The sequence below is a fragment of the Pogoniulus pusillus genome, chromosome 2 (assembly GCF_015220805.1).
Source record: "Pogoniulus pusillus isolate bPogPus1 chromosome 2, bPogPus1.pri, whole genome shotgun sequence".
Lineage (NCBI taxonomy): Eukaryota > Metazoa > Chordata > Aves > Piciformes > Lybiidae > Pogoniulus > Pogoniulus pusillus.
In genome coordinates, this window is record NC_087265.1 from 20,070,220 (window position 1) to 20,097,521 (window position 27,302).

Consider the following 27,302-nt stretch of genomic DNA (forward strand, 5'->3'; position numbering starts at 1 on the left):
AACCTGTGCTGGTCCATGGGATTGTTCTTTCCCCAGTGCAAGACTTGTTTGGTTTCATTCAATTTCATTCAGTTTCTCCCTGCCCACCTGTGCAGGTCTGGCTGCAACAGCAGCACTATTAGTGTGAACTGATACAACAGTCTTTTAAAACAGTTCTTTTCTTAAACAAGGATCTATAGTTGGCTGCTGAAAAGCTTTGCAATGCAGTTGCAGTGGATATTGGTATAAGCAAACTGACAATGTTGAATCTGACCTGAAAACTTGCAGTGAGCCAGCACTTTAATTCACGGTGAACTTTGGAATCTTTCCATGAACATTAATTGAAAGGCCTTCAGATTGATGCCTCCTAAAGGCCCCAACAGATAAAGCTGACAGGTAGAACTTTGAGACGTTATCATCTCAATGTACCTCTACCAGGTTCAAGGTTGAAACATGCATCAGAGTTGGCAAGACAGAACTTGTTTGCATTGCAGTAAGTTACAGTCACATTTTGACTCAAACCTGCCTGTGCAGCTGGCTTTATAGTGAAGTTCTGGAGTGCAGTTACACACACTCTGCTGGTATTCCAAGCTGCAAAATGGGACGAAAGGGAAACCATTGTGTCCCAACATCCTGCAAATCCTGTTTATAATAATCTTCCACCTAAACATAAGGAAAATATTTGCTGAAAGGGAAGAGAACCCTGGAGCAGGCTGCACAGAGATGTTATGGAGTCTCCTTCTCTACAGAGATTCCAGTCCTCCTGGGGTATTGTGATCCTAGGCAAACTGCTGTGGGTGTCCCTGCTTTACCAGGAGATTGGACTAGATAATTCCAGAAGTCTCTGATGCTGGGATTCTATGATCAGCTAAACTTGTGCTGGCTAAGTCTGTGATGGCTACATTATCAGGTAGTCACACGGCAAACTCTGCCCTTTGCTGCTTGTTCGGTGTTCTCTTACAATACTCAGAAGGCAGTCAGTAACTGCTGTTTCTTTTCATTGCTTAAGAACTACATGAAGTACTTTCATTATAAGTTGGTATTTCACTGTTGAATTTATCATTTGTTTTCTGTTGCTCTTGCTGTAGACAGACACAGGTTTATTCTTTGGAAAGAAACCCCAAATTTGTCTTTTTTTTTGTTTTACTTTTTCTTACAGGCACTTGCAAGAAGCCGTATGTGGCACTCATTGATGGCATTACAATGGGAGGGGTAAGTTTGGTACCTTGGTGTGACATCTGATATAATTTGTTTTAAAGTGATGTGCTATTCTGTACTTGATTGGAATGAAGCACACATGGGGCAGTTCAAATGTCTCCATTCAAGAACAAGCATCATGATCTGAATCCTTGTCTGTCTTGGTTCTAATTTAAATTCCCAGAGACTCAAATATAGTTGATAGAATCAATAACAATTTATAGAATGCCCTTCCCTCTTCCCCCTTCTTTCCCAAAAGAAAAGGAATTAGATGTAGAGAGAGGAAAGGTAAAGCAGACCCAAATAAATAATCTCACTGCGATTCGGAAGTTAAAAGAAGAAAAGTTTAACAATAAATAAAAAGGTATCTGAGGTAGGGAAGTTACAAAGGTGTAGGGAAGGGAAAACAAGGTACAAAATATGTAAATACACAACCAGGTTTGTGATGGCAGTGGGGTTTGTCCACCTCGTAGTGGTGATGGCCACGTGGTGAAACAAAGAGCAGCAGGAAACAGAAATGGTGATTCCTCATGAGCAGGAAGGGAGGGAGAGCAGAGAGAGCAAACAGAAGGTCCCCCCTGCTTTTTATAGGTCTTTAGACAAGAAGGGGGAGTGGGCTAACCATGAACCACCTGGTGGTGTTCAGACCCACCCCTGGCGAGGGGTCAAGAAAATCTGGAGTCACATTCAAGGTCACTCCCCCAGAAAGGTTAACCCTGTATGTTGTCTCTTGCTGCCAGGCTAGATTGCTGCTCCTTTATGTGCTTCTGCTGTTCTTTAGTAGATTAGTGCAGCTGCTTTCTCTGAGGATCTGACGATTATGGTGACAAAAAGAACAGGAAATGCCCCTCACCAAGGCTTTCAGAATGCTGAATTGTGAGTCTGTAGATCATACAGGAGCTAAGAAGAATTTTCTACTCAAAATTTGGTATTTCTGTATAAAAATAATTTAGTGTAAACTCTGAAAAACTGGAAAAATAACCATGCTAAGCTAAACTTCACCCACCAGGTGAATGTGAGGCAGGCTGTGGATGTAGTATCCTTTGACTTCATCAAGGCCTTTGACACCATCTACCACAACAAGCTCTTTGCAAAGCTGGCAGCTTATGGCTTGGACAGATTCACTCTGATATGAGTCAAGAACAGGCTGGAGGGCAGAGCCCAGAGAGTGGTGGTGAATGGTGCCACATCCAGTTGGCAGCCAGTCACTAATGGTGTCCCCCAAGGATCAGTGCTGGGCCCAGTCCTGTTCAGTGTCTTTATTGATGATCTGGATGAGGGGATTGAGTCCAGCATCAGTAAGTTTGCAGATGACACCAAGCTAGGAGCAGGTGTTGATCTGTTGGAGGCCCTCCTCTGCAGCCACTCCATCAGGTCTCTGTCCCTCCTGTGGTGAGGGCTCCAGAGCTGGACACAGTACTCCAGGTGAAGTCTCACCAGAGCGAAGTGTGGGTGTTTTCATCAACACCTCTTTGTTTCTCCCCCTCCTGCCTTGGCAGCACATGGAAGTACCTATTAATAATTTAACACAGGAAACCAGCGGCAGTATTTCTCAATACTGATTAATTTTTGCCTATGTGCTTTATGATAGCTTCAAGATGTCTTTTATGTCTTTCCTTTTGGTTCCCTTATTTCTCTCTAAGATTTGTCTTGAGTCCCCCTAACTAGACCAGCAGTTACATAGTAAGAGTGCATTAGCTACCATCCTTCACCCACCCTCCCCTTTGACTATTTTGAGCCCTGAGAGCCTAATCACAGCTGAGCTTAACCAAGCTTAAGGTTTGCAGCAATTATTTACCACTGTGGTCCACATAGGTTCATGGGAGTGGGATTTTATAGCCCAAACCCCTCTAGAACAGCCCTTAAACTTGTCAGAGTCAGCGTTAACTTGTTCTGCTTGCTGTATGGAAGTACTCTGTCCTGCTGCAACTGTATTCCTACAAAGGAGTTGCTCTCTTCATGATATACAGATTCTTTGTCTTAAATCATTCAGATACTGGGTTCTACCTTTTTAACACAACCAGGTCATATCTAATCTATGTCATATGCTCAAGACCTGTATTAGTCCCTACAAGTCACTGAGAGCTAGAGAGATTTGTCACTCAAAAACTACAGGAAATGCCTTTGCAAATACTTTTAAGGGCAAATGCTTGGGCTTAAAATCGAGGGCCACCTCTTAAACACTGCTGTTTCACTATAGACCATCTATGAGTGAAAGTGCAGGCAAGTCAGTCTCAACCTGGCTCATAAAAGCAGCACTGTGCACACAGAGTGTTCCGTTCATAGATTCATAGAATGGTTTGTGTTGGAAGGGACCTTAAAGATCATTTAGTTTCAACCCCCCTGCCATGGGCAGGGCACCTCCGACAAAACCAGGTTGCTCTAGGCCTCATCCAATCTAGCCTAGGGTGCATCCATGACATCCCCAAGCAACCTGTTCCAACTACTCCAAACCCTCACTGTGATATTCTAAATATTATAAACTTAGTTATTACATACTTGGGTAAGGTTGCTACTGATGCACAGATAGCATAGATCTATGATGGGAAAACTTGTATCAAAAAGCAGATGTGGTTCTACCTGAGCAGTATTGGCTGGAGGCCGCTGATAGATGACTTTCTTGAGAGCTTCATTAGCCAACAGATGGGGCTGTGGAGCTTGTTTGCCGCACCTTGTCTATACTCCTGTAGTTGATGTGTGTTCAAGAGAAATGTGTGTTTACATCTGTTTGTACTTGTTCAGAGCAGTAAGTCCAAGCAAGAAGTATGTGTGAAGCAGCAAACATCACTATTCTTTAGTAAAATGCACAAGGAAATATATTATGAATGCCACATTTACAGCTAAAGGGTGATGTGTTCCCTGTTGGCCTGTTGCAGCAGGACAAGGGGTGATGGCTTTAAACTAAAAGTGGTAAGATTTAGACTAGATACAAGGAAGAAATATTTCACTCTGAGGGTAGTGAGAAAGGTTGCCCAGAATGTTGGTAGAAGCCCCCCATGCCTGGAAAACATTCCATGTCAGGTTAGATGGGGCTCTGAGCAACCTGATGTACTTGAAAATGTCTCTGCTCACTGCAGGGCAGGGTGGACTAGGTGACCTTGAAAGGTCCCTTCCAACCTTAAGCATTCCAAGATTTTATGATGCTATTGAGGGGAACACTGGGCATGTCCTCTTATGTTGTTAAAAACTACTATTCAGATTATTTCACTTGACTGGACAGATGGGCAGAGGCCAATGGGATGGCATTCAATAGCTTGAAGTGCAGGGTGCTGCACTTTGGCCACAACAACCTCATGCAGAGATACAGGCTGGGGTCGGAGTGGCTGGAGAGCAGTCAGACAGAGAGGGATCTGGGGGTGCTGATTGATACCCACCTGAACATGAGCCAGCAGTGTGCCCAGGTGGCCAAGAGAGCCAGTGGCATCCTGGCCTGCATCAGGAATGGTGTGGTCAGCAGGAGCAGGGAGGTCATTCTGCCCCTGTACTCTGCACTGCTTAGACCACACCTTGAGTACTGTGTTCAGTTCTGGGCCCCCCAGTTTAGGAGGGACATTGAGATGCTTGAGTGTGTCCAGAGAAGGGCGACGAGGCTGGTGAGAGGCCTCGAGCACAGCCCTACGAGGAGAGGCTGAGGGAGCTGGGATTGTTTAGCCTGGAGAAGAGGAGGCTCAGGGGTGACCTTATTGCTGTCTACAACTACCTGAGGGGTGGTTGTGGCCAGGGGGAGGTTGCTCTCTTCTCTCAGGTGGCCAGCTCCAGAAGGAGAGGACACAGCCTCAGGCTGCTCCAGGGGAAATTTTGGCTCGAGGTGAGGAGAAAGTTCTTCACTGAGAGAGTCATTGGGCACTGGAATGGGCTGCCCGGGGAGGTGGTGGAGTCGACGACCATGGGGCAGTTCAAGGCAAGGTTGGATGTGGCACTTGGTGCCATGGTCTAGCCTTGGGCACTGTGGTGAAGGGTTGGACTTGATGATCTGTGAGGTCTCTTCCAACCTTGGTGATACTGTGATACTGTGATACTGTGACTTCTGTCCACAGATTATTTCCTTGAAGTTATATACCTAAAAAGTACACAAGAAATGCATTTAAAGGTTTTTTTTTTGTTTGTTTAATATTATTATCATCTGGCAATAAGGTCCTAAGTTTGAACTTCTTAACTGTAGAAAAGTCCAAATCTTTTCCAGAGTTCTTTGGAGATGATTAGAAGTGTGCTGTTTAAGCCCAACTTAAAACTATAGTTTTAAATAGGGCTTCGGCACAGAATATTTTATTACATTAGATACTCTCTCAAATTAAAAGAATCGTAGAATAGTTTGGGTTGGAAGAGATCTCCAAAGGTCATCTAGTGCAACCCCCTGCAGTCATCAGGGACATCCTCCACTAGAGCAGATTGCTCAGAGCCTTGTTGAGCCTCACCTTGAATATCTCCTGGGATGAGGCCTCAACTACCTCCCTAGACAACCTGTTGCAGTGTTCCACCACCCTCCTGGTAAAGAACTCATCCAATCTGAATGTGCTCTTCCCCAGTTTCAAACCATTGCCCCTCATCCTATCACTACAGGCCTTTGTAAACAGTCCCTCAGCAGCCTTCTTGTAGGCCCCTTGCAGGTACTGGAGATAAAGGCCACCAACGCTGATTTCCATTCTTAGCTCCCTTAGATGCTAGGGTCCAGTTAGTGAGAGCAGAAGTAGTACCCAGTACTGACTGCTCTTTTTCCTCTCCTCAGTAGAGAAGAGAAGGGGTGTATGAGAGGACAATTTGTTAATCAAGCCTTAGGGTTCATGAGTGGCTTTCCACTAGTTTTGAGAACACACCTAGCAGTACAGATTTTGTAGACAAGGTGTTTAACTTAAATGGAAACTCTACATCTAAATTACACAGAGTATCTTTAAGGTTAGTATTAGATAGCAAAATTTTCTAAAGAGCTCTTTGAGACTCTGTTAGTCACTCAGGTAGTAACATCAAACACATTCAGCTTTAAACTACACAGAAGTACAGAGCTGAGAGAAGCCTCAGGATTGCTCTTTTGCACTTGAAGTAGGGTTAAATGTAGCAAGGTGATTGCTTAGCAGATTGTTACCTAATGGATTCAGAACTCTCCAACAGCAGAAATTTTGTCTTCCCTCTGTGCTTATTCTTTTCAGTTTAAATTCTTTAGTGTCCAATTCAGGTGTGTTTTACATGCAACCAGTATATTCTGTATTAGTTACAGCTCCCTAAGAACATCTTGAGATGCTTGTATTCTTTGCCCCTAGCCATCTCTCTTTAATAGGGATAAAGATAGTTACTCAGCCTTTAGTATAGATTAGGTCTCCTGGATCTTCTTGCAATCCTCTGGAATCTCTCCAATTTGTGTATTTTACAGTTCATTACCAGAGATCAGACAGTATTTCAGCTGGAGGATTCATCAGCACCAAATAGAGCAGAATAATTTCCATCCATGTACTACAGAGATAATCTACCACAAACAGCCCACATGAATAGCAGCTTCTCAAATCATCAAGTGGTAGGAAGTGACCACAAACTTCCACCTCAATACATCTCTATCACTTACCTTTTACCAGTGTTTAAGTCCACCTTGAACAAGAGCTTCTTTGCCAAAGAGTCAGTACTGTGGAGCTGCCCTTTCCCTAGGTTCATAGACTTGTTTAGGTAGATCCATAGAACAGTTAGGCTTAGAAAGGACCTTGAAGATCATCTGGTTCTAACCACCCTACTATGGGCAGGGAGAACTTCCACTACAGCAGGTTTCTCAAGGCCTCATCCAAACAGGTTCTGAACACCTCCAGGGAGGGAGCATCCATGGCCTCCCAGCACAACCTGTTCCAGTGTCTCACCACTGTCACGGTAAAGAGTTTATTCCTGCAATATCCATCTAAATCTTCCCTCTTCAAGCTTCAGTCCATTTCCTCTCATCCTGTTACTGCAAGGAAGTACTAATTTTTGTCCTCCAGAAACCTGAATTCCTCATCAGCTGACATTGCCTTTATAACTCCAAGACTGAGCAGGTGTATTGAATCTTGGCTTTAGCCTTTTGATGCCTCCTGATGGAGGCTTTGCTGCAGCCTAATGCCTTGAGAGGTTCTTTTTACAGCAGCACTGTGCATGGTTATTTGTGTTAAGTTCATGGTTGCTATTCATGCCAGATAAATACCAAGGCTTTGGTTCTGTACAAAACATACTTGCCATCTCTACCTTAGATTTTGCTTTCTTAAGTATAGTTCTTTTCACAGAATGTTTGGAAGTGACCTTAAAGATCTCATACTTCCAACTCCCTGCCATGGCCAGGGACACCTGCTAGATCAGGTTGATCAAAACCCCATCCAGTCTGTCTTCACTTTCCTAGTTCCTATCTGATCTCCAAAGGTTTTGAATTCTGATCTTGCCCATCAAAGTGTTTGCCTTCACAGAACATAACCTGTGAATGACAGCAATCCTTTGCTCCATCAGACAAGCAGGTAATATCTAATAAAACTTGATTAGCAGTTGGCTTCAGTGTGACCTCAGCTACTTTCACAGTATCACAGTATCACCAAGGTTGGAAGAGACCTCATAGATCATCAAGTTCAGCCCTTTACCACAGAGCTCAAGGCTAGACCATGGCACCAAGGGCCACGTCCAATCCTGCCTTGAACAGCTCCAGGGACAGCGACTCCACCACCTTCCCGGGCAGCCCATTCCAGTGTCCAATGACTCTCTCAGTGAAGAACTTTCTCCTCACCTCGAGCCTAAATTTCCCCTGGCGCAGCCTGAGGCTGTGTCCTCTCCTTCTGGAGCTGGCCACCTGGGAGAAGAGAGCAACCTCCTCCTGGCTACAGCCTCCCCTCAGGTAGTTGTAGACAGCAATAAGGTCACCCCTGAGCCTCCTCTTCTCCAGGCTAAACAATCCCAGCTCCCTCAGCCTCTCCTCGTAGGGCCTGTGCTCGAGGCCTCTCACCAGCCTCGTCGCCCTTCTCTGGACATGCTCAAGCATCTCAATGTCCCTCCTAAACTGGGGGGCCCAGAACTGAACACAGTACTCAAGGTGTGGTCTAACCAGGGCAGAGTACAGGGGCAGAATGACCTCCCTGCTCCTGCTGACCACACCATTCCTGATGCAGGCCAGGATGCCACTGGCTCTCTTGGCCACCTGGGCACACTGCTGGCTCATGTTCAGGTGGGTATCAATCAGCACCCCCAGATCCCTTTCTGTTTGGCTGCTCTCCAGCCACTCCGACCCCAGCCTGTATCTCTGCATGGGGTTGTTGTGGCCAAAGTGCAGCACCCTGCACTTGGAGCTATTGAACACCATCCCCTTGGACTCTGCCCATCTGTCCAGGCGGTCAAGGTCCCGCTGCAGAGCCCTTCTGCCCTCCAACCCAGCCACATATGCCCCCAGCTTGGTGTCATCTGCAAACTTGCTGATGACTGACTTGACGCCCTCATCCAGATCATCTATGAAGATGTTAAAGAGGATGGGGCCCAGCACTGCTCCCTGAGGGACACCACTAGTGACTGGCCGCCAGCTGGATGTGGCACCATTCACCACCACTCTCTGGGTCTGGCCCTCCAGCCAGTTCCTAACCCAGCACAGAGTGTTGCCATCCAAGCCATGGGCTGACAGCTTAGCCAGCAGTTTGCTGTGGGGGACAGTGTCAGAGGCCTTGCTGAAGTCTAGATAGACCACATCCACAGGCCTCCCCACATCCACCAGGCGGGTCACCTGATCATAGAAGGAGATCAGGTTGGAGATTTTTGATTACAAGCTTTGTTAACAGTATGCTTTCAGGTGCCCACCATTTCATAGTGATATCATCTAGGCTAAGGTTCCCTAGTTTGTTTATGAGAGGAAACTGCTGTGTTCTTTGGGAAGCATCTGAAATAGTTCAAAACATGAAGCTTTCCCAGAGTGCTGCCTACTGAGGGACTTGAGCTGAGTACTTCCTAATTAGCCTAATTTCCATTTCGTGTTAGTGCTACTTCATTTTCAGCAAAAGATTCCAGAGGGCTGACATTAAAGGAATGTTGACTTTCCTTGTCAGTCAGATCTCAGCACCTGACGTGTTAGCTCTCAGTTAGAAATCTGCTCAGTTGAATTTGCATCTTTGCTCTGTGGTTATTCTGTTGCACCATGTGAAGTCCATTTATCTTATTACGGGTTTAAGAAGGATTTGACTTTTGGGGAATGATGACATCTTAACTCTCTTCTGGAAAGAAAGCAGAATGCTTCTCTGTGTTAAACTTTGCTTTATTCAATAAAACCCTGCCAGTTTTAATGAATAATTTTCTAGAGGGAGTTTGTCATGGTTTATGTCAATTTTAGCTTGGCATATTTGGGAAATTTTACCTCACAGCATTCTGAAAAGGTTTTGTAATTGCAGAAGTTTGTTTAATAATACTTTGTATGTTTCCAGTGGTAACTCCAATGTTCTGAGACCTAAGGAGAAAGACTTACTGGGAATCTACATCAGATGTGTAACTTCTCTTTGTAGTGAAGGTCTTCAGTAGGTGAAGGTCGATGCCCAACATGCAAAATATTAGAGTAACTGCAAGTGCAATCAGCAGCTTTTGAAAGTAGTCTAAAAAAAATGAGTCCCCATGCTCTTGTATGTGTTTAGGGATGTTTGCTGCCAGAAAATGCATGTTACCATGCCACAGTAGGAGTTGACCTACTTCCCACGGTTCCCCTGCATGGAAAAAACCTGCTTGAGGTTCTTCGTGGAATAAATAGCTGAAATCTGTGGAGGAATTTGTTCCAAAGATATCACATGAAATTGTCTTTTTTCAGGAATCAGTTTTTCCAGAAGAAATAACACAAATGGGAATTATGTGAAAATATCAGTTCCTGAAATAAAGGAATTTCCATAAAGACATGTGACGTCAATGTTCAAGCATATTCATAGATTCAGAGAAAGGTTTGAGCTGGAAGGGATCTTAAAGATCATCTAGTTCTAACCTCTCTGCCATGGGCAGGGACATCTTCAACTATAGGAAGGAATGCCATCCAGAGGGACCTGGACAGGCTGGAGCCAACCTCATGAGGTTCAACAAGACCAAGTGCAGTCTCCTGCATCTGGGTCGGGGCAATCCCAAGCACAAATACAGGCTGGGCAGGAAGTGGCTAGAGAGCATCCCTGAGGAGAGGGACTTGGGGGTGCTGGTGGACAAGAAGCTCAACATGAGCCAGCAGTGTGCACTTGCAGCCCAAAGGGCCAACCAGATCCTGAACTGCATCAGAAGTGTGGCCAGCAGGTAGAGGGATGTGCTTCTCCCCCTCTACTCCGCTCTGGTGAGAGCCCACCTGGAGTACTGCATCCAGTTCTGGAGCCCCTATTACAAGGAGGATGTGGATGTGCTGGAGTGTGTCCAGAGAAGGGCCACTGGGATGATTAGAGGGCTGGAGCACCTCTCCTACAAGGACAGACTGAAAGAGTTGGGGCTGTTCAGTCTGGAGAAGAGAAGGCTCCAACATGACCTTATTGTGGCCTTCCAGTATCTGAAGGAGGCCTACAAAAAAGCTGGAGAAGGACTTTTCAGGCTCTCAGGGAGTGACAGGACTAGGAATGGAGCGAAGCCGGAGATGGGTAGGTTCAGACTGGACATGAGGAGGATGAGAGTGGTGAGAGGCTGGAATGGGTTGCCCAGAGAGGTGGTTGAGGCCCCGTCCCTGGAGATGTTTAAGGCCAGGCTGGATGGGGCTCTGGCCAGCCTGATCTAGGGTAGGGTGTCCCTGCCCATGGCAGGGGAGTTGGAGCTGGATGATCCTTGTGATCCCTTGCAGCCCTGACTGATTCTATGATTCTACTGAGACGAGAAATGTCATTCACAGCAAAATTTTTCCAACAACTAAATTATGGAATAGCCTGCTCAGGGATGTGGTTGAGGCTCCATTCCTGAAGACGTTCAAGATCAGAGTTAGTTTGACCCTGGGAAGCCTGCTTTGATGGGAGGTGTCCCTGCTGACTGCAGTGGGGTTGGACAAGGTGACCTTTGATGGTCCCTTCCCACCCAATGCAATCTGTGACTCTGTAATGGGATGTTTGGTCAACAGTTCTTTTTACATTATTATTTTTAAACAAGTCAAGTGGAAGTGTATTATGCATTCCAGTAGTAGAATTCCAGTACACAAAGGACCTGAAGCTGAGCAATAGCTGTCTTTATGCTGTCACATTTCTATCCATAGTATGTAGCTCTTAATCATTAGGAATGTTTCACTACCAGTAGGCATGTTAAGTATCATATGTAGTTTTCCTTGCTTCTTCCAAACTATGTTTTAAGCATCAATGTTGAATTTAAATTACATGTTTGTAAAATGGAATGACTTGGGATTTTGATTGCCTAATGTTATGTGATAAAGCTGCATAGGGAAATCCATACTTATCTGACTGCTGCAGATGAAAACAAAAAATACATTTCTTTATTCCCAGACTTCACAGATTACAAGTAGCTGGACTGCTGTGGTAGGTAGGAGGAGGAAAATAAAGGAATATCTCAAAGATTCAGAGGTCCACAGCCTGAATCTGTTCACTACCAAACCCAGTGCCCTGTGATACAGGAGTGAAGGATCTGCCCTTGCTCTCTGTTTTCTCTGAATGTGGACATCTACACAGAGTATTTCCTTCTCAGCAAGTTGCTTGGCATTGCTATCTTAACTTGCAGATCGGTGCAACAAAATCATTGTGCCCATAACACCTGATGCCAGCCTGACCTTTTCCGTAAGATGTAGTTCATTAAAAGTTGTGGGCCTGTGTGTAAACCCAAAGGTAAAATCTTAAGAACCATTGAACATTGGTGTTTCAGGGTGTTCAGCTCAAAGTGGGAAGAGTAAAGACAAGCAACTGCTTTAGTTCATCATGGTCTCATTTGAACTATGAGAATCTGCAGAAAAGAAAAAGAGATAAATATGACAGGCTGCAATAATTGCAGCTGTTACCTAAATGTTTAAGTTAGGTGTCTTCTGATATTCTGGATGAGCTGGAGAGGTGGTTCCAGGTGAAATTCATGAGGTTTAACAAGACTGCGTACAGAGTCCTGCACCTGGGTCAGAACAGTCCTCATTATTAAGACAGTCTGGGGAATAAGGTGATAGAAGGCAGCTCTGTGTAAAAGGAGTTGGGAGTTCTGGTGGATGAGAAGTTGGACATGAGCCAGCAAGGTGCACTTGCAGTTCAGAAGGCCAGTTGCATCCTGGACTGCATCAAAAGCAGCATGGCCAGCAGATCAAGAGGGGTGATTCTGCCACTTTGCTCTGCTCTCGTGTGATGGTTTGGGGGTTACCCCGCCCCTCCCACACTTTGTATTTGCTCCAGCTAACTCAGACGGACCCTGGGAATATAGATGAAGCAATTTATTTACAGCTAGCAGAATTTACAAGCAGCTATTTACAATATATATACAGTTATATACAATTATATACAGAAATATACAAAAGGATAAACAATATAAAAGCACAACTCCCCTCCCAGAAACCTGAGTCCCCAGGAGGGGCTCTCAAACCACCCCAACACCTCCCCCGGCCCTCTCAACCTTACCCCAGTTCTCAGGAAGAAAAGAGGTGCAGCCAAGAGGTTAGGGAGCAAGGTTAGTAGGAGCAAGGTTAATGAGATGTGTCTCGGTCTAAGGCAAAAGCAAGAGAGAGAGACAAAATGGAGAAAGTTTACTTCTTCTTCCCAGAGCTCTCAGCGTGACTGTGAGAGAAGTTGACATCAATTGTTTTCATTTCACTGCCTGTTATCTAGTTCTTTTACCAAAACATTCTAGCTTGCTTCAAACTAGCACATCTCATAAAACCTCACCTGGAGTGTTGCATCCAGCTCTGGAGCCCTCAACGTGGGAAGGACATGGACCTGCTGGTGCAAGCCCAGAGGAGGGACACGAAGATGATCAGGGGCTGGAACACCTCACCTCTGAGGAGAGGCTGAGTGGGCTGGGGTTGTTAAGCCTGGAGAGGACTCCAGGGGAATCTTAGGGCTGCCTTCCAATAACCTAAAGTGATCCTACAAGAAGGCTGTGGAGGCACTGCAGTGACAGGATGAGGGGCAACAGTTTAAAATTACAGAAGATTTAGATTGGACATTAGGAATAAGTTCTTTAGCGTGGGGGTGATTGAGCACTGAGGCTGCCCGGGGAGGTGGTTGAAGTCCCATTGTTGGACATCTTCAAGGTAAGGCTCAACAAGGCTCTGAGCAAACCTGCTCTAGTAGAGGATGTCCCTGCTGACTGCAGAGGAGTTGGACTAGATGAACTTTGGAGGTCCCTTCCAACTCAAACCATTCTGTGGTTATATGATTCTGATAAAATATTATGGAGGGAGTAGGGTGGGGTAGGCTCCCTATTTTCTTCCATCTTGTAATATATCTCTCCATCTGTATTTTGTTTATTTGCTTTTAGGATGCATTTGTTTAAGTTTCATCCATATATGTTTTATACAGAGGTGTAGATAACAGCATCTAAGACCAACATTCAAAACCCAGGCAACACTGGAATTAACCATCTCAGTAAATCTCATGCTTTTTTGCCCGCTTGTGAGACACAGGGGAATGTTCCTTTGTGAAGTGCATAGGTGGATGTTGCTCACAGAACAAACAGCTGTTCATTACAGAAATTCTGCTTACTAGTTATTAATAGAGTGTAACCAAATCACATGCTTTGGATGACTGCAGCATATAAATGTTGATGAAAAATAATTATTTTACTTAGCACAGCACTTCTGTACTGGGCTGGACATTACTACCCCTTTTTTACTGCTAGGTAATTGGAAGTTAGAAATGTGCCAAGTGCTTCTGGGGACTTCTGATTCTTCTTTCCCTTCCCTTTTATGTTATATCTCTTGTCAGTCATCGTGCTCTGAAACGTGAACATCTCTGGATTTGTTTTAATTTATGCTCTTAAATCTGCCCTGAAATAAAAGTCAAACTAAACCTCCATAAGCTGCTTTCCAGTCCTCTCTCTCCCTTCCTCTGAAAAGTCATTGATGTGCACTACTTAGAATCTTGTGGCCTGTTTTGTTGCCAGTACTTTAAAGCTGGAGGCAACTTTACTGTAAAACAGATTTTGCAAGTAACTCTTTGTTGTGCACTGAGACAAATCTTTGTGGGACTGACCACACAGCTTTTGTGATGTAGGATGCTGAAAACAATGCTGAGGCAATACTAAAACAGGATTCGCTCTGCTGATGTTTCAGTGTGTTTGCCATCTGGCATTCTGGGCTGCCTGCTAAGCTCCTGCTGCATCTGATCCTAGACACAAATGCTGCACTTCATTTTGTAGCTAATCAGACTATAGTATCAGCAGCTCTTGACATCAGCCAAAAACCCTATACTGATGGGCAGTGTTTTGCATGTGATGTTATTCCCCAAAGAGCTGCAGCAAGTAAAATTCCTCTTCCCTTCCTTTCCCTACTCCACAGTGACTGAGCTGCAGAGTGTATGCTGTGAAAAGGAAGAAGTACCACTGTTTTAGACCCAGAAGACAAAGGCAGACCTCCTGAATATACATTGTACAGATGTTGATAATACTCAGTTGTACTGCACTTAATATTTAGAACTGCAGAAGTGTTTGCACTCCTGCATAGTGCAGTGACATGTAGGATACGTCACACAGCCCAAAGCTTAAATTTTAAGCTGTGCTTTCCTGAATTTTTTCTTTTTTTTCCTGAAACCCATGTCTGTCTAAATGAGGTTTTATTTGTGGCTTCATGCGAAGTTTTTCTACCCCCTGCAACATGGACTGTCATTGCAGAGATTTTTCATAGACTCAGAATGGTTTTGGTTGGAATGGACCTTAAAGATCATCTAGTTCAGACCCCCCTGTTGTGGGCAGGGACATCGCCCGCTAGAACAGGTTGCTCAAAGCCTCATCCAACCTGGCCTTGAACACCTCCAGGGAGGGAGCATCCACAACCTCCCATGGCAACCTATTCCAGTGTCTCACCACCTTCACTGTAAAGAATTACTTGATGGTACCCAGTCTAAATCTGGCCTTCTCAAACTTAAGGCCATTGTTGCAGGCTTCTGCATAGATTTGTTCTTTAAACCAGACTCTTTTCTTGCTAAAAGTTCCACTATTTGTCTCTAATTCTAGGCCTTCATGTAGGTGCCTAATCTCACATTGAGTCTTGTCTCATTATTTCCTTCTCCTTCCCTTTATTAAAGATCAAGGCAAAAACATTCTGAAGAGAATTATCTTTGCCTGCTTCTCTGTCCTTTCACATTTCTGCTATTTTTTTTTCATTTCCAGAGGAACTGGAAGGCTGATTTCCTCCTTCAGTCAATTTTAGTCATACTTTCTAAGCATTTTTTTTCCTGAAGAACATCATTCCAAAATCCCCTTAGTTTATTCCTGTCATCCCAAATAACTACGCATCTGCTTAACAACAGTTCTGTTGCAAGGGCCTATCTTCAAGAACAAGAAGTATTTCTTCAGTGTTAAGATACAACCTCAAAGCTTAGTTAGGTGCTGATGCAAGTTGTTGAAATGGTTCCCTCCCACTTCCAAACTGTGTGGGACAGGAGGTCATCCAGGGGGACCTGGATAGGCTAGAGAGGTGGGCCCAGGTGAACCTCATGAAGCTCAACAAGAGCAAGTGCAGGGTCCTGCACCTGAGGCAGAACAATCCTTGCTATCAGTCCAGGCTAGGGTATGAGGTGTTAGAGAGCAGCCCTGTGGAAAGGGACTTGGGGGTGCTGGTGGATGAGAAGCTAAGCGTGAGCAGACAGTGCGTGCTTGCAGCCCAGAAGGCAAATCATATACTGAGCTGCATCAAAAGAAGTGTGACCAGCAGATCCAGAGAGGCTATTCTGCTATTTTACTCTGGTGAGATCTCAACTGGAGTACTGCATCCAGTTCTAGAGCCCTCATTATAGGGAGGGTTGTTCAGTCTGGAGAGGAGGAAGTGCTGAGAGGACCTAATAGCAGCCTTCCAGTACCTGAAGGGGGCCTACAGGAAGGATGGAGAGAAGCTGTTTACAAAGGCCTGTAGTGACAGGACAAGGGGCAGTGGCTTGAAACTAGAGAAGAGCAGATTTAGATTGGATGTTAGAAACGAGTTCTTTACTGTGAGGGTGGTGGAACACTGCAACAGGTTGCCCAGGGAGGTGGTTGAGGCCCCTTCTATGAAGACGTTCAAGGTGAGGCTTGACAGGGCCCTGGGTCACTTGGTGTGGTGGGGATGTCCCTGCTGGCTGCAGGGGGGCTGGACTAGATTACCTCTAGAGGTCCCTTCCAGCCCGGCCCATTCTATGGTGCTATGATTCCCCTACAGTCCCTGCAGACATTAATATGTGATGAGCTGGACAGAGAGATTTCTTGCAGTAGGTGATACAGAGAGACAAATGGACTGAGGCTGTCCAGTAGTGAAAAAATGAGGGAATCATTTTAAATTCGGGACAATCAGAAGGAAATCATGGTAAGGGTTGTTATGTTTGCACAAGGTCTTACAGCTGGCTCGAGACAATCCTCATTATTAATAGAAGCTGTGGGATTATGTGATTGAGAGCAGCCCTGCAGAGAGGGAATTGAGGGTGCTGGTGGATGGATATGAGCCAGCAACGTTCACTCACAGCTGACAATGGCATCCAAAACAGTGTGGACAGCAAGTGAGGGAGGGGACTCTGCCTCTCTGTTCTGCTAAATGATTGCAGAGTTCGCCCGAAGCATTGTTTCTTAATGACACTTCTAAAACACCCATACAGAGTTGATTTGTGTGGTCACCACCAAAGAAAATTATATTTTTGGACCACATTGATCTGTTGTGCTGCATTGCTCTGGTTAACTGAGTCATCTTGTCTGTTAGTATGTACAGCCAAAAAGGGATTATACTCTTTGGAGTGTTCCATAACATTAATGATGAACAAAGATTAATTGTGATTGAGTTTTAAGATTTACTGTGTCTGGAGGCAGGGGGTAATGTTCTTACATCAGTGATTTTTGATATAACATAACTATAAGCTCCTGCTGCTTCCTGAATCAATTCCACTCACTTCTTTGCTAGTTAATGCTTTTGAAAACAGTTTTGCTGTCTTTACACATCTCTGTTCAGACATAGAATCACGGAATTAATCATGTTGGAAAAGACCTCTTAAGATCATCAAGTCCAACCTATAATCTAACCCTTCTAATTGTTAAACCATAACGCTAAGTGCCTGTAGTAGAGGAATAATTAATTAATGCAAGATGGTATTTTTTTCAAAACTTAATATTGTTTATTAATTTTCAATATTTAGGGGTCTTGCCCCCCTGACCTCTAAATAATAATCAGGTTCTTCTGCAACAGTCATGGAAACTTTATACAGATGATAACATAGGATCTAGAAATAACTAAGAATGATAGAACATTAATTGAACCCAGATGAACTGGAAGAGAAGATACCTGTGGTCAGTACATTGCTTGCAGTTAATTATACTGCTTGTCCACTAGACGGACTCAAGTAACTCTTTTCTGCTTATGGCAGAAGGCAATTGGTGAATTACAAGAGGCTTTAAGAGTATTTACTCACAAAAAATTATCTCCTAAATCATGGGGCTAGCTACAGCTTCAGACAGTACCCAAACGCTTTCAGGGAATTCTGTCAGTGTCTTTTCAGCCGCTGAAGCTTATGATTCTTCCCAGGCTTTACAGGGTGCTGGGGAAAGGAGGCAGACAATCTCTGACCTCCTAGTCCTGATTTCTCTGGATGATCTGTGTGTCCCCTCTATGGCTCCTTGTCTCGGCAGGTGTAGGCAGGATGTCTTGCACTGTGCAGTCTTGGCACAACGTCACTCTGGCTATGAGGGCTGATTGCGTGGAGCCATTTAAAGCCTGTTCCTGGTAAACTCGAGGCAGGCAGTGTCCAGGCAGTTCAGGATGCAATAAAGCAGTGAGACAGAACACTGCCAGAAGCAGAGAGCAATGGCAGCAGGCATCAGCAGGCAAGCAAGCACGAATACAATGGCAGAGCACATTTTGTTACCTGCTCATCTCTTTCTATTAGTACAGCCCAAGACTAATGGGCCTTTGGACACTGAATAGCCAATCAGAATGGCAGTTAGCCAAGCTTGACTGTAATAGGTGAAGCCATAGGCTTGCTCTACCCAAATTTGGGAAAACATAGGCCTTGCATGAGGCAGGCGCAAGCCAAGTGTATGTACCTTGTTTGCCACAGGATACAAACAGGAGCAAAACAAATCTAGGCGGGCCAGAGTCCTCAGACTTAGTGGCTGCAGGTTCTTTGTCTTCTTTTCCGTGGTTGCTTCTCCCCGGAGCAAAAGGAGGGAGAGCAGAAAACCATGCCTGGGCAATCCAAGACATATATAAGCCTATTTTGGTCTATTCAAGCCTACCATGACAGTGCCTCATTCAGCAGCATCTTAAACACTTCCAGGGATGGTGACTCCACCACCTCCCTGGGCAGCCCATTCCAATGCCAATCACTCTTGCTGTGAAGAACTTCTTCCTAACATCCAGCCTAAACCTCCCCTCGTGCATCTTGAGGCTATGTCCTCTTGTTCTGTCACTGGGTGTCTGGAAGAAGAGACTGACTCCTGTCTGGCTACAGCCTCCTTTCAGGTAGTCGTAGAAAGCAGTAAGGTCTTCCCTGAGCCTCCTCTTCTCCAGGCTGAGCAACCCCAGCTCCCTCAGCCCTTTGTTGTATTATGCTCAGCTGGTTTGTTAATTGCCACATTACTTGAATTACTCTGGCCGTAAGAGGAAACGAATTGTTGTACAGTCACTGGATGTGAGCTGTTAGATCACAGGATCACAGGATGTTAGGGGTTGGAAGAGACCCAAGGAAATCATCAAGTCCAACCCCCCTGCCAGAGCAGGACAATACTATCTAACACAGATCACAGAGGAACACAGCCAGACAGACCTTGAAAGTCTCCAGAGAAGGAGACTCCACAACCTCCCTGGGAAGCCTGTTCCAATGCACTGTGACCCTTACAGTAAAGAAGTTCCCCCTTATGTTGAGGCAGAACCTCTTTTGCTGCAGCTTACACCCATTACTTTTTGTCCTGTCACAGGGAACAAGTGAGCAGAGCAGAGCCTGTCCCTCCCCTCCTGGCAGCCTTCAGATACTTACAGACATTTATCAAACCGCCTCTCAGTCTTAGAATCATAGAATCAACCAGGTTGGAAGAGACCTCCAAGATCATCCAATCCAACTGATTTGTCTCAGTTGCCCTCCCAGCCGGTGATGCTTCTGCCTGCTCCAGGATCACCTCATCCTCAACCTCTAGTGCCCTATATCTGTTGTGTAAGGGGAGCTGGGGATGTGAGGATGGCTGGAAGGGTTTTCCCTTGCCCCTTCTGGCAGGCACCTGCATCCATTCTCCTTGGTTACTTAGTTCATCTCCCTCTGGCAAGGGGGACTGCAGAGCATGGTGCTCTCTTTTACATTCCCTTTCAGCCTTCAGGCGCTCCACCTCTCCCTTGAGTTCAGCCACCAGGTTAAGCAGACTATTAATCTGCTCACACCTAATGCAGCCAGTGCCTGTGTCTCCCTCGACTTAGAGTGCCAGGCTCCAGCACTCCTCACATCCAGTCCTCTGCACACCTGCATTCCTACAGGTGGGCTCTGTTTGGGTGCCCACAGTTTTACAAGTATTGTACAGCTTGGACCTAGTTTGCACCATGTCTGGCTTTCCTGAAGCTCCGATGTGAGTTGTTTGGTGTTTTTTTTCCCTCCCCCGGAGCGCTGCGCTGCGCTCAGCAGGGACACCTCTGCTGCTCCTCGTTTAAATCTGCCGCTCGCCAGGCACCGCCCTCTGCCTCACCTTCCTGCGAGCACTCAGCGCCTGCCGCTCCCTGCCCCCTTCTGGGCTCCTCGGGTCGAGAGAGCCTCAAAATGGAGGAGAAAAAAGGCTTCGAGAAAGCGCGTTTCAGCTGAGCTAGCCTTCTTTTCTCCAGACTAAAAAGCCCCAGGTCTCTCAGCCTTTCCTCATCAAGCAATGCCCTCCAGTTCCCTAATCATCCTCTGAGTCCTCTGCTGGATCCTACCCAGAAGATCCCTGTACCTCTTAAGCTGGGGAGCCTAAAACTGGACACAGTATTCAAGATGAGGTCTCACCAGGGCAGAGTAGAGGGGAAGGAGAACCTCCCTTGATCTGCTGGACACACTCTTCCTAATACAACCCAAGATCCCATTGGCCTTCTTGGCCACAAGGGCACATTGCTGCCCCATGGATAACTTGTTATCCACCAGGACCCCCAGGTCCCTCTCCACAGGGCTGCTCTCCAGCAGATCACCTCCCAGCCTGTACTGGTGCAGTTTATTATTCCTCCCCAGATGCAGGACTCTGCACTTGTCCTTGTTGAACTTCATCTGTTTCCTCTAAGAGTGGGACTTTGATTGTAGACTACATTAATATTGGTATTACCATTGAATTGCTTGCTTCAACTGCCAAAAACCGCAGAGTCACAGAATGCATGGTGTTGGGAGGAACCCTCAAAAGTCATCTTGTCCAAGCACCCTGCAGTGAACAGAGACATCTCCAGTTAGATCAGATTGCTCAGGACCACATCAAGTTTGATTTTGAATGTCTCCAAGGATAGGGCCTTAACCACATTTCTGGCCAACCTGTTCCAGTATTTTGCCACCCTCATTGTGAAGCACTTCCCTCCTGATGTCTAACCTAAATCTACCCCTGCTCCAGTTTCAGACCAGTGCCCCTTATCCTGTCACCACAGGCCTTTCTAAACAGTGCCTCCCCAGCCTTCCTGTAGGTCCCCTTCAGATATTGAAATGTTGCTCCCCAGAGCCTTCTCTTTTCTAGGCTGATGAACCCCTATTCTTTCAGCCCATCCTTCAGAGGAGCTTCAGCCCTCTGATCATCGTTGTGGCCCTCCTCTGGACCTGGTCCAGCAGGTCCATGCTTTATTAAAGCCAAATTCTTTACCAGCCTACTGAAGAAGATACAAACAGCAGGTTGCCCAGGGAGCTAGTTGAGGCCCCATGCCTGTACATATTCAAAGTGCGGCCCAATAAGGCTATGAGCAACCTGATTTAGTGGAGGCTGTCCCTGCTAACTGCAGGGGGATTGGACTAGATGAGCTCTGGAGGTCACTTTCAACGCAAGCTATTCTATGATTCTATGGTTCTAAACTACAAAACTTGATGTCTTATCTAGAAAGCAAATCCAATTATGACTTAAGCACTTGAGAGAAGCGAAATGTGATTTAATTACTTCTTTCAAAAGAAAATTACTTCTTTCAGGTTTTTATTACTAAAACTCCACAGTCATTTTTATCACTATAAAAAAAAGCAGGCTTGGAAGAGAAGCTCTTTCCAGGGAGTTCCCATTTGAGTCCTCATTAGTTAATGCTCATACTGAAAATTTGAGTGCTTATACAAACTTCTCGTTGTCTAGAAAATAAGCCAGAAAAAATGGCTTGTGATAGGTAACGTTTGTATCTGTAGAAATGGGATTAGAATAAAATAAGCATTGTAAAGAGGAAAATGAACATGATATTTTTTAACTCTGACTATAAAAAGGTCATTATTGCTGTTCATGCATAAATATTTTCCTAACTGAAGTGCAAACATAGTATTATGATCTGGAAAAAAAAGTTGGAAGTGACAAAGTCACATTTCCATTTCTTTTAAGAAGAGCTGTTCAGAAGTGAATGTAGCTTTGCATTTGCAAGAGAACTACATGCAGGGATACCACCCTTGCTGTTCAAATCTGCAGCTTCTGACCAGTCCTCAAGTGAAAGGGCTAAAGGACAGCTAAGGGACAAGACATAAGATAGGAATAAGTTGCTCAAATGCCATTTGCCTCCTTGAGAGAGAGTAATGCTTCATGTGTACAGATTTGGCTTCATCTCTGGATATAAAATCATGTGATAGGCAATTACCCTAAGTGTCCATTTCTCAGGAAATGAGATTGGGATTTTAAAAACATTTCTATTAAAACCTGAGACTGGCAGGCGTGAATTTCACAGAAAAGAGCTTGAAGATACTCCCAAATGTAGTAATGCATCACCCTAATGGAATAAACAGTGACAGTTAGTTTCTTGCTGGACAAAACTGCAAGAATCAAAAAACGTTCCTGAAAAGACCCCCAGGATCTCCAAGTCCAACTGTTATCCCTACTCTGCAAAGTTCACCCTTAAACCATATCCCCAAGCACCACATCCAAACTCCTTTTAAACACATCAGGATTGGTGACTCCACCACCTCCCTGGGCAGCCTATTCCAATGCCTGACCGCACTTGCTGAGAAAAAATGTTTCCTGATATTTCCTAAGAGAAGCTAGGGAAGGATGCACAAGAATGGTGTGAGGAAATGCAGATAATTTTTATTAAATTGAGATAATTTTTTTAAAGTTTAACGTAAAAACCCCCACAAAAATCTCTGCAGATAAGCAAAATAAAATGATACTCTGCCATATTCTGCTCTCCCCTTAAAAGCCTGTCAAGTGTAAAGTCCTTGTCTAGTTACTTACCCGGTTGTCTCTCTGGCTTGGATATAAAGTCTGAGGTATTGTAAACATGTTTGTAAAACCAGTGGCCTCAGTTGGATAAAGTGCCATTTTTCTAGCATCTAATCAATCAGAAATGTCACTCACGCATCTATTTCATCTTCAGGAGACACTGACTTCTTTTGGCCAATCATAGAATCATAGAATCAACCAGGTTGGAAGAGACCTCCAAGATCATCCAGTCCAACCTAGCACCCAGCCCTAGCCAATCAACTAGACCATGGCACTAAGTGCCTCATCCAGGCTTTTCTTGAACACCTCCAGGGACGGTGCCTCCACCACCTCCCTGGGCAGCCCATTCCAGTGGCAAACCACTCTGTGAAGAACTTCCTCCTAACATCCAGCCTATACTTCCCCTGGCACAACTTCAGACTGTGTCCCCTTGTTCTATTGCTGGTTGCCTGGGAGAAGAGGCCACCCCCCACCTGGCTACAGTGTCCCTTCAGGTAGTTGTAGACAGCAATGAGGTCCCCCCTGAGCCTCCTCTTCTCCAGGCTAAACAACCCCAGCTCCCTCAGCCTCTCCTCATAGGGTTTGTGTTCCAGGCCCCTCACCAGCTTTGTTGCCCTTCTCTGGACACATTCCAGCACCTCAACATCTCTCTTGAATTGAGGGTCCCAGAACTGGACACAGGACTCAAGGTGTGGCCTGACCAGTGCTGAGTACAGGGGAAGAATAACCTCCCTTGTCCTACTGGCCACACTGTTCCTGATGCAGGCCAGGATGCCATTGGCTCTCTTGGCCACCTGGGCACACTGCTGGCTCATCTTCAGCCTACTATCTATCAGTACCCCCAGGTCCCTTTCCTCTCGGCTGCTTTCCAGCCACTCTGTCCCCAGCCTGTAGTGCTGCTTGGGGTTGTTGTGGCCAAAGTGCAGACTTGGGCCTTTTCAGCCTGGAGAAGAGAAGGCTTTGAGGAGACCTTGTAGTTGCCTTCCAGTATCTGAAGGGGCCCTACAGGAAGGCTGGGGAGGGACTATTTACAAGGTCTTGTAATGATAGGACAAGGAGTAATGGGTTTAAACTGGCAGAGGGGAGATGTAAACTAGATGTTAGGAAGAAGTTCTTTCCAGTGAGGGTGGTGAAACACTGGAACAGGTTGCCCAGGGACCTGTTCTAGTGGGAGGTGTCCCTGCCTATGGCGGGGGGGTTGGAACTAGATGATCTTTGAGGTCACTCCCAACCTAAATCATTCTATGATTCTACAATAGAAAAATTGGATGGATAAATGGACGAAGAGAAATTCAATAATGAAAAAGGGAAGTAAGATGAAACAGTGAGAGGGATGAGAAAAGAAAATATTTGTACAAAGAAATTTCTTGAAACGGGCTGTGCAGAGGTGTAGTTAATGCCCCATCCCTGGAGACATTGAGGATTAAACTTGATTGTGGCCCTGGTCAGATTGTTATAGTTGGAGGTGTCACTGCTGACTGCAGGGGAGCCAGGCAGGATGACCTTTGAGGGTCCCTTCCAACCCAGTGCAATCTCTGAATCTGTCTTCTCAAGAAGGAATACTTAGAGATGTGAATTTTCTTTCTGCTTTGGAGAACAGAAGTTCTCAGGTTCAAGAAGTGAATCGGAATCAATAATGCTGAAGGCTTTTCTGCTCTGTGTAGTTTAATGGAGAAAATGGAGTGATGATTAGCAAGTCCAGAGGAGGGCCACAAAGATGATCAGAGGGCTGGAGCACCTCTCCTATGAGAGTTGGATCTCTTCAGCCTGGAGAGGAGAAGTCTTCGAGGAGACCTTGTAGTAGCCTTCCAGTATATAAGAGGCCCTACAGGAGGGATGGGGAGGGACTATTGACAAGGTCTTGCAGTGACGGGATGAGGAGTGTTGGTTTAAATCTCCCCTCTGCCAATTTAAACTAGATGTTAGGAAGAAGTTCTTTACAGTAAGAGTAGTGAAACCTTGGAACAGGTTGACATGGGAGGTGGTGGATGCCCTCTCCCTGGAGGTGTTCAAAGCCAGGTTGGACGAGGCCTTGAGTGACCTGTTCTAGTGGGAGGTGTCCCTGCCTATGGCAAGAGGTTGGAACTAGGTGATCTTTGAAGTGCCTTCCAACCTAAACCATTCTATGATTCTATGATTATGTTATTTTTACTGGTAATTTTCTAACAGTATCCTTTGCTTGTGCTCCTCTCCTAGGGAGTTGGCGTCTCAATCCATGGACGTTTCCGAGTGGCTACAGAAAACACACTTTTTGCAATGCCAGAAGCAGCAATAGGCAAGTATTGTGGCAGGTGATCACACCTTAACCTGATTAAACCTTCACTGTCTCTGTGCTCAGGATGAAATGGCTTTAACTGAAAGCAGTGGCACTAATGAAAGAACTGCAAAAAGGAATTGGAAATGAGCTTATGCAGAAAGTGATTTGCATTCAATTAACAGAAACTTGGCCACACCTGGGAGGTTGCTTATTGAGGTTCTGATCCTCGGGGTTGCTGTCTAGACTGCCACAACAACCGTGTCACAGGATGCATTTTTTTGTTTAATGGAAGTAGATCTGAGGAGCTAAGTGTTTGCTACAGATGTAGGCAGATAGTCTGAAGATGCCAATGCAGGTGTGGCAGCTTGATGTCTGGAACTCACTGCGAGTCAAACTGGCTGTTCCGCAAGCTGCTCTGCAGTGTTAATGAGACAGGTTTTGGAATTCCAGCTTTCTTGGTAGATTAGTAATCTAGACCCATTACAGTTGTTTACAGACTGTGTGCATGTGACATCAGTGTTGTCAGTTTTTTTGTTTTCAATAACAACATAGAATCATGGAATTATTTTGGTTGGAGAAGATCTCTAACGTAATTGAGTCCAGCCATCAACCTAAGACCATCATAGCCTTTAAATCATGTCCCCATGTGCTGTGTTCACACATTTCTTGAACGCCTCCAGGGATGGTGACACCACTGCCTCCCTTGGCAGCTTGTTCCAATGCCTGACCATTCTTTTCCATAAAGACATTTTCCCAATACCCAACTTAAACCTCCCCTGGCACAGTTTCAGGCCATTTTCTCTTGTTCTGTCACCTAATAGTAGGGAGAAGAAACCGACCTGCATCTTGTACCAGCCTGCTTTCAGGGATTGTAAAGAGCAATGAGATCTCTCCTCAGCCTCCTCCAGGCTGAACACCTCAACTGCTCCTCATCAGACCTGTTCTCTATACCCTCCCCCAGGCCCTGTTGCCCTTCTCTGGACACGCTGCAGCAACACTATGAGTACCTTGTGCATTCTTACTCGTGACCCTACAGCTTCTTTGTTAACTCTGAGTTGCACAAAAGAAATGTTGTGCCTCAGAGCTATATGAAGGTGTTGGTATGACTCCAAAACAGTCAGGTCAAAAACACCCCTCCTATGAAATAATTTCTGTTTCCCTGCAGCACAGTCCTGGCACCAAGAGGGTATTCACACTGAACCTATTACTGTCTTGTGTATAGACCCCATTAATGCTCTTATCAATGTCCAAATCCCTTCTCCATGGGTATATGTATGGAGAGTGCTGAAAACCTGTGACTTACCCTGCGTTTCTCCTACAGAATTTCTAGTTTCTATGTATTTCCAAGACAAGGCAGCTGAAGGGTGACTGCAATTGTTCTTACTTTCATAGAATCACAGAATTGTAGAACTGTTTTGGTTGGAAAAGACCTTGGAGATCATTTGGTCCAGCCATTATCTAACTGCCTGTATTGGAAATTAATAATCAGTTACAAATTAAGAATATTAATTTCTGTATGAACATTATTTTTTATTATTAATATTTGTGATGGTTTGGGCTCTTACCCGCCCCCCCACACTTTTGGAATTGCCCCAGCTAACTCAGAAGGCCTCTGGGAATATAAATGAAGCTATTTATTTTACAGCAGCAAATATACAAGCAGCTATTTACAATATATACAGTTATATACAGAAATATACAAAGGATAAACAATACAAAAGCACAACTCCCCTCCCAGAAACCTGAGTCCCCAGGAGGGGCTCTCAAACCACCCCAACACCTTCCCCGGCCCCTCTCAACCTTACCCCAGTTCCCAGGAAGAATAGAGGTGCAGCCAAGAGGTTAGGGAGCAAGGTTAGTGGGATCAAGGTTAATGAGATGTGACTAGGTCTAAAGGCAAAGGCGGAATGAAAGACAAAATGGAGAATGTTTTACTTCTTCTTCCCAGAGTTCTCAGCGTGACTGTGAGCGAAGAGACACAATTGTTTTCATTTCACTGCCCGTTATCTAGTTCTTTTACCAAAACATTCCAGCTTGCTTCTAACTAGCACAATATTTTAAAATTTCCTGAGATTCTTTGGATTTTCAGTCAACATGAAGTAGTTGCATGAAGTGTGGTCACACCAGAGCTGAGTACAGGGGAACGATCACTTTCCTGGTCCTGCTGGCCACACCATTTTTGATCCAGGCCAGAATGCTGTTGGCCTGCTTGGTGTCTTACCAACTGAAGCAGGACAATGAGGCCAGTCTGTAATATATGGCCCTGTTGAACATATTGATTCAGAACAGAAAATATTATTTGGTGGTTAAGCAGCTTGAATGGCACCAGACACAACACTACTAGGTTCGGTCTTGGTTTCACCTCCCAGAATTAGTTGTAAGCAGTAGTGACCATTATTTTCTTCAAAGAGTTTCCAAACACTTATTAATGTTAAATACTGTAAATAATCAATCAGGATTCAGGTCTGAAAAGACAGTT

The 27,302-nt window shown here is 45.2% G+C and overlaps 1 protein-coding gene across 1 annotated transcript in view; it reads left to right on the plus strand.

Moving 5' to 3' along the window:
* The window catches only part of HIBCH (3-hydroxyisobutyryl-CoA hydrolase), a 65,419-nt gene that overhangs the window by 10,312 nt on the left and 27,805 nt on the right, over nucleotides 1–27,302 (plus strand). The window contains exons 6-7 of the mRNA XM_064157825.1: nucleotides 1,139–1,191; nucleotides 24,763–24,841. Coding sequence (XP_064013895.1) covers nucleotides 1,139–1,191; nucleotides 24,763–24,841 — 132 coding nt within the window. The remainder of the gene's footprint in view (nucleotides 1–1,138; nucleotides 1,192–24,762; nucleotides 24,842–27,302) is intronic.